Raw genomic sequence first — 11,625 nt, 5'->3', positions numbered from 1 at the left:
ACTGATGGTACAGGTAGTGTGGATAATAGAGTAGGCTACTTCCCAGTTGTCTTGACACAAACGTACCAGAGCTAATCATGTGACATTCATCCAAGAACAGAGATTGAGCGTTTGTGAACTGGGTGGTGGTGCTTGATGGCTACTTGCACAAAGGACTGACCAAGTCACCTTTTCTCATGTCATTGAGGTGGGTGTCAACCCCCAGTTCATCATAGGATGGGACGGGTTGACACTAAAGCCCCTTTTCCACTGGCCCAACTCCACACCACTCCACACCACACCGCCCACTTGTGCCAGGTTTTCCACTACAAGGACCTGGGTAGAGTGGTGTGAAAGTGTTACTAAACGGGGAACTAAAAAGTATCCACTCTAGAGTAGGTCTGAGCTAGGCCACACAGGGCCAAACACTTCATAATGACTGATCACTCACTGACTTTTCATTTAGACCATGATATAGTTGTAATACATGATAATAGATTCTATTGTGTTATAACCACTATTATAATCTATAAGTGTATTATAATTATCATAGAATACATTAATACTTTATAATGTATTATAATCACAGTTATAATCCATTATAGTGCATTATAATTTGTAATACAAATGTATATTGTATTATAATCACAGTTAAAAGGGTCAATTTAGTTTCTTACCGATAGGGGTACTTTTGTGTAATGGAAAATGTAGATATTTTTATGTGGTGCGGTGTGGTGTGGTGTAGTGTGGTGTGGCTTGGTGCTAAAACTGCAGTCGAAAAGGGGCTTAACAGTCTGAATCTAGCCTGAATCAGAGCTTGCAGATCTGATCTGAGACACATGAGATTCAGGCTGCCATGTGGCTAGGCCCGGCCATATATTGGGAAGAAGGAGTTCTTCAGGGTATAAAGCTTCTTCAGTTAATAGTATGGAATGCATAGGTGCGAGGGGGAAGGGTTTACATGATTACACTTCGTTCTACTCCTTTTCAAGCATTTATCTTGTTTATGTTCAAAATTAACAAAACCATTCATTCTTGATCCTCCTCTGTGCAACTACCACATTGTCCTCATCAGCTTGTTCAGTTTGTTGAGATCCAGGGGTGGAAACCTAAGGCACGGGTGCCGACATCGGCACAGCAGAGGGTGATCACTGGCACATTGGCAGTGATCACCCTCTATGAGATAAGAGACACGTAGGATTTTTATTAATATCAAAGGCGTATTCCTATTATTATTTTTTAAAGAGTAGTCAGTTAAATGAAGTCCCCTCACATCTATATATAAATCACATCCAACACATAATTCTGCATTCATTCTAACTCCTAACTCTGACTGGGGAGGGAGTCTAGGAGATAGATGTTATTGTCTAATTTTGTCTATAGTCTAATGGTCATTACATCCTGATGTGAACGACAATATTCCCAAAGAAGAAAGAACAGGTTGTCATATATAACCTATGGACAATCTAAATCGGTTGGAGATTTTCTATTTTGATGTGGTGTGTTGCAATGATAATATGGCACACTGACTCACAATAAAATGAAAACTTGGCACTTCGTGTCAAAAAGGTTGACAACCGCTGAGATAGACTGAACATCTGTAGAAACCAGTTGCAAACATTTAAGGACATGGCTGTTGTCGGTCCAGCAAAGCTTATTGGTCAAGTTTGCCATTTATGGCTCCTTTGAGGTGTTGATCTTTGAAGGCCATGACTTTAGCACCGCTTAACCACCTGGACTGGATTCTTCACCTTTTTAAATCATTTATTCACTTGGGTATATTCAACTCTATGTGTAGTTACTGTCAAGTAGTCTGTGTAGTGTCACCCCCCCCCCCTCCACCACCACCACCAACATATATCTCATTTGTGATTATCTTTTCAGCAGAGTTGGTGTAATACAAATCAATGGCAATATCAGATCAAATCCAAAGTAGCAGTACATTAAATCATGTCATATGTACAAAGACATTAAAATGTAGACTGCACACATTAATATTTAAGCCGTTAATCGTTCCCTCATACATTCGGACAGGAAACCTCATCACATACCATTTGTCTAGATACACAACTTATCTCAATATGTTTACTTCGAAAGCAGTTACAATGTAATTGGGTTAACATTTCATTTCCCTCATTAGTTTAGCATAAATGAATTTACAACATACTCGACTGTTAACGCTTTCTTTATTGTCAATCATACATACTCCACACAGAAAGGCCCTTTTATCAGGTCCACTTAGGGTTAACATGTAAAAAATAAAAATTATCCTCTTACGGTACTTGGCATCTTCAAAAGGAAAAGAAAAAACAAAGGTTTCACATTTTTCACATCAACCAAACAGCTCACACTCATGCCTCACACTCAGGGGTGGACTGGCCATTTGGTGTACAGCGCATATGCCCGGTGGGCCTTCAATATTGGGGCAGTTTGGGGCCCTAAAAATGCACCAAAATGCCCTTTGGGGCTCTATAAATGCACCAAAACGTTCTGAAATGCCTTTTAGGGGCCTGCAAATGCACAAAAATGTCGCCAGGGCCAAAAGGTGGACTCAGTCTGCCCCGTTCACATTAAAAGCAAACAGTGTTGTGAGTTGATTTAGCATGTGTTAAAATGTTGCCAATAATGCGTTCAACAGTTGAATGGCCAGCACTACACAGTACACTGTGCCGAGCCCCTAAAATTATAGGTTTTGGCATTTTTTACACAAATTGTTTTTAAAATCACAGGCCTTGTGAGACCACCTCTCACACAACGTGCATTCCAGCCAGATTCGCCATTTCTTGATCACGTTGAGGTGCGGGTCGTTGAACACACGAGAACACACGCAGCATGTGTCTGAGTTGGAGGTCACTGAATCTGTAGGATGGATAAACGATGTTAATGATATGGAAGCACATCATCTGCCAGCATTCCAAAAATAATGATTCTACAGACAGCAGCTCAACTTACAAAAAACATTGTTAACGTGTATGAAATGCAGTGAAATTAACTGCATCTCAGTCACTTGTATCTGTAAGTTGAGCGGCTGTCTGTAGCATCTCAAGTTATGTTATTATTATTTATGGAGTAAATATTAAAGGGATCCCTGGCTAACGAGACAAATATGCCTCAATATGTTATAATTGCCCTCTATAACAAAAATAAATTGTTTAAAACACCTTAAATATTTAATTTATTTGAGAAACACATTATTTATTTTGAGAAAAACATTTTAGTTATAGAGGACAAGTACAATGTATTAAGGCATATTTTTCTTATTAGCCAGGGATCCCTTTAACAGTGGTCAAGCCAGAACCAGACTGCATTTGTCAGAACCAGGAGGGATTTGTACTGAAATATCATTATCATGGATTAAAGTGAAGTAAATTCTCAAGACTGAACAGGTTTGTTAGACCAAGTGCTAATATGTGATTTGTGGGAAAACTGAAAATTTCATAAGGTTTTCATTTTCTTCTACGAAATATCTGTAATCGGGGTTATCTTAGAATAGCAAATAACGGAAAATAGGCAATCTACAAGCTTACAATACGTCGCAGCGCGACGTATTGTAAGCTTGTAGATTGCCTATTTTCGGTGCATGACATGCCGCCATAGAAGACACATTGAATTCTATGAGATCCAAAAGACTGAAATCAGCCCTGGGAACTGAGAACTTTAATCCATGCATTATCTAATCAATTCAAATAATATACATCTGTTGAGGAAGATAAATGGTTAGACTGGAATAGAGCAAAATCGATGATCTTCAATCTCATATCTGGGCTAAAGGGTTACTCACTCCCTGCCATATGAGAGAGAGAGAGAGAGAGAGAGAGAGAGAGAGAGAGAGAGAGAGAGAGAGAGAGAGAGACAGAGACAGAGTGCGTGCGTGCGTCCCAGTTTTACTGAGGTTGAGGTGAGAGTTAACCCCAACCCTAATATTCTCAATTTAACCTCCGTAAAACTATAACTAAGCCTGAACCAAACCCTAACCTTGACCTCAATAAAAGTATGCGTAAACCTAACTCTAACCGTACCCTCATTATAACTGGGTGGTGATGGTGCACCTGGGCGTTGAACTTGAAGAAACCGAGCGCTTCATAAAATAAACTTACTGAGACACAACAACTGACCGTTTCCAGATGAGGGGGGAGACGCAGATATGTTGTCTGCCTTGTTCTTCTCTGAAGGGATTGGATCTGAAGCAGACAATGTGTTGTCTGCCTTGTTCTTCTCCGAAGGGATTGGGTCTGAGGCAGACAATGTGTTGTCTGCCTTGTTCTTCTCCAAAGGGATTGGATCTGAAGAATAGAATAAGTTGAGGTAGAATAGAATAGAGCTATAAGAGATCAATCTCAAATCATGCCTAACATGTAACAAATGAACCAATGAATGAAAACATCTGCCATGTGACCTACTATTGGTTAACTCACCATTGACAGCTCTCAGGGCTGCTACAGAAACGTCAACTGACTTCTGGTTTCCTTGTTGCTTTGCGGTCATTTGATCTGAGAAATGGATGAAAGATGTGCAAGAATATAAGAACATGAAAACACATTCTCTCTCTCTCTGCCACAAAAAGTTTGTAAACTTAACTTTGGTCGATTATATCTCCCCTTTAATAAAACCAATTGGTATTGCTTTTTTTTCACTTTTTTCGTTGACTTGTCACCTTTACAACGAGGTATAGCGTGTTTAAGGATCGGGCATTCATGAATGGAGCAGCCCAGGTCTACGTGTGGCCATAATGGCAAATTGATGGTATTCAGCCTTGCTTTCTAGGTAGGTCAACTCACCATTGCCAGCTGTCAGCGCTGCAACTGAAGTGTCAGACTTCTGGCCTCTGCGTTTCTTTGAGGTAATTTGACCTGAAAATAGAGGAAAGACATGCAGCATTTTCATTTAGTTTTATTCATAGTCTTTTGAATAAAATTCATTTAGTTTTAGTCATATTTTAGTCATCTGTAATGTGTTTTAGTCAACTAAATATCATGCAGTTTTAGTCGACTATCAACAGCTGATTTAGTAGACTTATTTTTCGGGCAGGCCTTGATGGCGCTGTAATGGGTGATTATACACTTGGTTACATGCTGAAAATAGCCGACATACAGGCCACAACGTGAGTGTGTAGATCTATTTTCAGCATGTAACCAAGCATAAAATGACTTGTCCTTTCCACTAGTACCTCCCTTAACATTTTAGTCTAGTTTTTATTTGTAGACAAAATTGTTATTATACTTAGCCCTAGTTTTAGTCAGAGTAGCCTAGCATTTACTCCACACATATTATAAATGACACAACAACTGACCATTTCCATCTGAGGAGGGAGACGCAGACGATATTTTGTTTGTCTTCTTCTGCTTCTTTGAAGGGATTGTATCTGAGGGATAGAATAATTTGAGGTAGAATAGAATCGATGTAGAATAAATAAATCTCAAATCAGGCACAAGTAGGGCTGTCACAATTATTACATAATCGTCTAATCGCGATTATTTGACATTATCGCAATTAATTTGTCATAATCGTCATTATCGTGAATGTTGAAAAATGTCAGAAATAGTGGAAATAGCAGATCTACAAGCTCACAATGCGTCGCATCGCGACGCATTGTGAGCTTGTAGATCGGCTATTTCCACTATAAATGTTATTTTTAAGTAGTAAGTTGTCAAATATGTCAGTAATTTCATTGTGTATTTAGGTTATGTGTCATATCTGCAATGTGCAACTTCAAAGACTAAAAGCCAAACAGAAATGTAATTATCAATGACAAAAACACAATTAAATTGTTAATCGCCAATTATTTGAGTGACAATTAATCGTCATGTAAAATGTAATATCGTGACAGCCCTAGGCACAAGTTAAAAATGAATGAATAAAAGCATCTGCCATTCAACCTACTAGTAGGTCAACTCACCAATGCCAGCTGTCAGCGCTGCAACTGAAGTGTCAGACTTCTGGCTTCTGCGTTTCTTTGAGGTAATTTGATCTGAAAATAGAGGAAAGACATGCAGCATTTTCATTTAGTTTTATTCATAGTCTAAAATGACTTGTCCTTTCCACTAGTTCCTCCCTTAACATTTTAGTCTAGTTTTTATTTGTAGACAAAATTGTTATTATACTATCACAATGCGTCGCATTGTGAGCTTGTCAATCAACTATCTTCAACGGGAGCTTTCCCTTCAATAACAGAAAAGGTCTAGAATTGAGCCCTGAGGGATGCCCATATGGGGTTCATGTGGTTAAAAATATATATTTTTATTATTGCGATAACGATGGCTTTCATTATAACATGATAACTTTTCATGAATTAAAATCCTGGCGTTTCTATTAGTTTGGATTCTCAATCGATGAGGTCGCAAGTCCAGTTTCTGAACTGCCCACAGCCCTCCTATGAGACACAGACCAAGTGGGAAAAAATGTGCCAATGTTTCATGAACATTGGTGAGGACCAATTACATGAAGATAGGTTGAAAAATCGGTGAAGTCCTCCTTTAAGTTATTTGAATCAGAGATGAAAAGGACCACACAGAGGCCAGCAGTCGAATCAATTAATTCACTCTTATTACATGGCTTGGTTGAATGCTCAAATCTGATTTGTCAATGGGCAATCATTATTTTGGGATAATCACCATTCCACTCTCAATAACAGACAGCATGCCTAATCAAAGCCTTAGAGCAGCAGCTGTGCTCAATGCTCAGCTTTATGCTGTAGCAGCCGACATGACATAAAACAAACACACAATGCCATTTACAACTAAATGTTGCTATCAACTATGGAATATATTTTCTTTTCATTACCATAAGCTCTGAGGTGATGCCCCCCTCTGCTGTGCGTCGGTGGGCATCACCTTGTACAAATGAAAATCCCCAATTTTAATACTGACCGTCCACAACTGGAATCAATGGACCAGTGATTGGCATATTGTGCATCAGCTCTGAGGAACAGTGACCACCTGGAGAGAGGAAGATCAGAATCTGTAGTGTAGGCCCAACGTCAATGTGAGAGACTCATAGTAGAGGTTAGAGGTTGGATCAATACATTCAGGCAGGTTATTTTACCTTGCCATACTCAGTGTCAATTTACAATTTACAATTTAGGCACTTAGCAGACGCTCTTAATCCAGAGCGACTTACAATAAGCATAAAGCAACAAATAAGCATATAAGCAACAAACAGGAAATGCATAGGCTAAGGCATAGGTAATCCTAGGGGCAAACATCACTACATGGCATGCTAACTAAGACACATCCCTACCTGACATGCTAACTAAAACACATCTCTACCTAACATGCTATCTAAATAATACCACTATCTAGCATGGTGTCTAAGTGAGACTAAGTGCCAAGGTGGAGTCTGAACAGGTGGGTCTTCAGGTTCCGGCAGAAGATCGGGAGTGAGTCTGCCGTCCTAAGTGCAATGGGGAGTTCGTTCCAGAGTTTGGGGGCCAGAAGGTGTCAAGGCAAGACATCGAAAGTACAACATTTGCCGATATAACTGAAATAAGGCCATGCTAAATTATCCTATTACGATACTGACCATCCACAGTTGGCAGCACGGATGCAGTGCTATCTTCCCCTGTCTCCCAGCAACCATCACCGCCTGGAGAGAAAAAGGTCAACAGACTCTACAATATAGACCGGCATTGACAAAGACAACCTATACACGAGTACCCTCCCTTTTTCAGAAACCCCAACCATTTTGTCACATTCCAAGGCTGTAATGATAATTCAGCTGCCGAACCTCGATCACATCACAAGAAACGTCAACACTTAAACCCTTTATACTTTATAATGAAACAAATACTTAAGTCAACTACAGTCATCTATTAAATGATCAACCTCAACATCAAATCTGTGCCAAAAATAAACAATGCTCAGGCTCACAATGCATCGTGAGCTTGTCGATCTGCTATTTTTCAAAATATGCACGAAAGAGGAATGCTAGAGTTCAAGCGGTTAGAGGAGTGCTGCATAAAAGAAACATACCTAGTTCAGTTGAGGACAGAATGGACATGGCTGTTTCAGGCTGAGGTTCCACAGATGGACCTATAAGCAGTCGAACAAGAAACATCTCATTATGGATAAAAGTGAATAACTACTAAAAAAAACTAAATAATTTAACCATTGTAAGTAACCCTTTTGTAAAACTGACCATAAGGGACTGGCACCAGCTCCAACTCCAACTCAGCACACCCCTCATCTGTGAACGAAAAGGACCAGACCTTGTCATCACTGGAGTACTGATGATATTTACCGGTAGAACTAAAGGGATTTTCACACAGAGCGCGTCTGATGCGCCTTGGTAATTCATTTCCAGTGAGAGGCGTGTGTTTATTTTGGACGCACACAGAAAACGAGGGGCGACAATGCAAGCGTAAAAACGCAACGCACGGTGCAGTGAAATTGTCGCACACTGGAGCTGTAGGAGAGCTGGAGAATGTTCATCTTTTTTTCACACTAGGCGCAAAAGCCCCGACGCCCAGGTTGTCGTGTGAATCCGCGGTGATTTTTTTAGAACATAGGTGCTGATCCATGTGACAGTGCCTGCGTTTCACGCTCCGTGTGAAAAGCCCATAATTCTATAAAATAGAACCTATAAAATATGAAAATACTGACAAAATACCTAATATTAACACAATGAGATGCATTAAACAATGAGATAAATTAAAACTATGGAGAACCCAGAGCCATATTGTCTGTCTTCTACTCAATTAACAAAGTATGCGATTATTTCAAATAATAAAAGAAATCAGTGTACAACACTTCTTTTGGGGATTATAGAAACGTAATAAGCTGGATTTCAATAAAGATCACTCATTCAACCTAGTATAGACATTACAAATGATATATTTAAAGACTGACCATTGACAGGTGAAGAAACAGGGACAGAAGGGTCTACTGGCTCCTCAGCAGACTGGTGAACTACAAAGAGCAAAGTCGGACTTTTTCACCACTAATGTAAAAATCATTTTGACACAGATACAAAGATAACTGGTGCAAACAACAAAGTTTAGCTTACCAATTACGTTGCAGGGGACAGTATTATGACAATGATAAAATGCATATCCAATGGTGCAGGAAAACCTTACTCATATTGCTCTACCCATTAAGGTTCTACCATTAACTTTTTATTTTTAGGATTCAAGTCTGTGCCAATCATAAGATCACTTACCTACGTGAAATGTCAAAGTTTCAGAAGCATTCAGAATACTTTCACGTTGCTTTCTGCCATACTGAGCTGGCTTTCGCAGTTCATCGATGTCTGCTGGTAGCCCAGTAGCCTTTATATGGACCGTCTTCCCAAGACTTTTATAGGGCACCCGACCCTTTTCCCCAGCCTCCTCTAAAATGACAAATTGAAATGTAAATACAAAAACACATTCTATATGAAACCAACGGCTGATAGCCACTTAAACAGTAAGTTCAATGAATATCCGCACTCTCTCGTGATGTCTCTTTATATATTTAAATATATAAAGAGACATCACCAGAGAGTGCGGATATTCATTGAACTTATTGTTGTATCCTCCAGAATCTGCACCCTGACACTCTAGAGACTCATCAAGAGTTCCAAAGTAGAGCGTGCCTGTTCCAAACCCCTGAAGCCACTTAACAGATCATTGTAGTCTGCCAGTTTTCATATGGTACAGACTGGAAACACAATGATTCTGTGATTGGTGAGTGCATTCTAACAGTCTTCATTTCAGCTGCAATGGACATGAGTTTCATGCTCATCGTCTTCTGTGGGAATCCCCAAAGAAAAAATACAATACCACCAAAGACCAAACTACAGTTACGATGGTGGTGGTGTCTGTTTCAAATAACTGACAGTCAAAGTTATAAGAGTGTCAGTGACTTGACTCTGGTGTCCTCACAAACACCAGGGTCTGTAGGGGGTATTATTAGGCCACCTCCAAACACTGCAGATGTGATAGTAGCTCATAACATATTACCATAGATGTGTTTTAAATAACTACCATACTGATTGGTCAACATAATGTTTGATTGATTTGAGTTAGTCCTTATTGTAGCTTTGAGAATAGCTCATTAGTTAACTCATTGGATAGCACTGAAGACATACTTACGGTATTTCTTATTAAAAAGATCCTGAACACTTTTTACAAGGGCAGCATTTTTTTCCTTTGCGGATGCCTTGGAGGAACAAGCTCCTACAAAATGTAATGGGGAGAAAAAAAAATATTAAGAAAATTAACAAATCAACTCCCCCATAGACAAGTGTGGGTTTATCGGTGTGAATGATCTGTATGCACCTTTAAAATGCAGTGCAAAGTCATCGCTAGTGTCAGTGGCCTCCAAGAAAGATGTTGCCCGTTTGCTGGCGATTTCCTCCACCTCAAGCTTTGCTTTCAGGGTGTCGAAAAGCAGGATTACACTTTCCACCCCCAAATCCTCAAGAGTGCGAACCTTTAACAAAATGTAGGTAACATTTAAGAGCCATAAATGAAGATGAAAAAAAAAGTGCTGGGAAAAGGGTACTGTAATTAAGTGTGCCTGCCAGAATGGCAAAACACTTCTTGGATTCTAAAATACTTAATCTTTATTTCTATATTATTCTTCCCACAAAACAACGCCGCGTTATTTCGCCCGCACGGTTGACGAAACCCTGGCGATATATACATCAAAACGTGCGTCTCGGCCAGGGCAAGGGTGCGATATCTCTTCATGCCGAAACGCGTTACCGTGGCGACGTAATTCGCAAAAAACTACGCCAAAAAACCCCATTGACTATCAATGGGGGAAATCAGAAATATCACCTCACTTTGGACCTACATTACTCTGGCATACTGACACGCTCACACGGCTTTCGACTTTATCGTGGTTCAAACCGTATTCGAATGCGTCGCACGGTTTTTCCGCAATGGCAGTTTGAATATTGGCCGTATTGACCCGCACCAAGTCTTCAAAACTTGACTTTATCCGGCCGTCTCGAAACTTGGCGAGTCGCAGGCACACTTGAAATTTCTTAGAAATTTTGTTTCTAGTTAACAAACAAGTATTACACAGATAAAATAGTGAGAACTTTGGGCTGTGTTTGAAAAGCCTTGTTTTATTGGCTCGGAAGTAGATCTGAGTGTGAAGGCGAAGGTTCCAGTTCAAATATGCTTCAAAGCCAATCAAACAAAAGTGAGAGAAATTTAACTGGAACAGGAAACGGGTAAGTGACCATCCAGAAACTGGGGATTAGTTTTGTTATGACCATGGCCTTCTTGGGGGTAGAAACAGCACCCTTCACACCTCCATCTAAAAAGATGATAACTCTTCACCTCAAAAGGTGATACTTAAAAAAACTAAACCGCGGTGATAGTCTTCACCTTTACTGGAGTATGAAGAGACTTTGGTGGCAGTCTTGATGATCACTCACTATAGAAGACAGCCTCATTAAGTGAAGGGAGGTGATGCATCTCTGCTTATCGAGCCTGGGCGTAGTGATGTCACATGCATACTTTCAGGAGTGGACTGGCATGATCTGGCACAGGGCATGCCCGGTGGGCCGTTCAAAATGTATCACTAAAGGTAAATGTAGTTGTTTGCCCCAAAAACTGAGTGGACCACCAGGAATGCCCTGTTCCAGATCATGCCAGTCCACCCCAGGATGTATGCAAATAACCAGAGTCTCCTCCCTACGCCCAAGTAGATCTCTACG

The 11,625-nt window shown here is 40.1% G+C and overlaps 1 protein-coding gene across 1 annotated transcript; it reads right to left on the bottom strand.

The window, feature by feature from the left end:
- Positions 1 to 1,059: 1,059 nt before the first annotated feature.
- Positions 1,060 to 7,001, bottom strand: LOC308298164 (uncharacterized protein; the record flags this gene model as incomplete). The annotated part of the gene is made up of 8 exons (XM_080741720.1): positions 6,846 to 7,001; positions 5,876 to 5,947; positions 5,270 to 5,341; positions 4,758 to 4,829; positions 4,395 to 4,469; positions 4,095 to 4,262; positions 2,711 to 2,838; positions 1,060 to 1,155 (listed from the first exon to the last, which is right to left on the bottom strand). Exons 1-8 carry the CDS (start codon positions 6,889 to 6,891, stop codon positions 1,060 to 1,062), a joined length of 729 nt encoding a protein of 242 aa, XP_080597846.1. The 5' UTR covers positions 6,892 to 7,001.
- Between the last annotated feature and the right edge of the window lie 4,624 nt (positions 7,002 to 11,625).

Source organism: Nannobrachium achirus (genome assembly GCF_963921795.1).
Source record: "Nannobrachium achirus genome assembly, chromosome: 14".
NCBI classification, from domain to species: domain Eukaryota; kingdom Metazoa; phylum Chordata; class Actinopteri; order Myctophiformes; family Myctophidae; genus Nannobrachium; species Nannobrachium achirus.
This window is presented reverse-complemented; position numbering and strand designations above follow the sequence as displayed.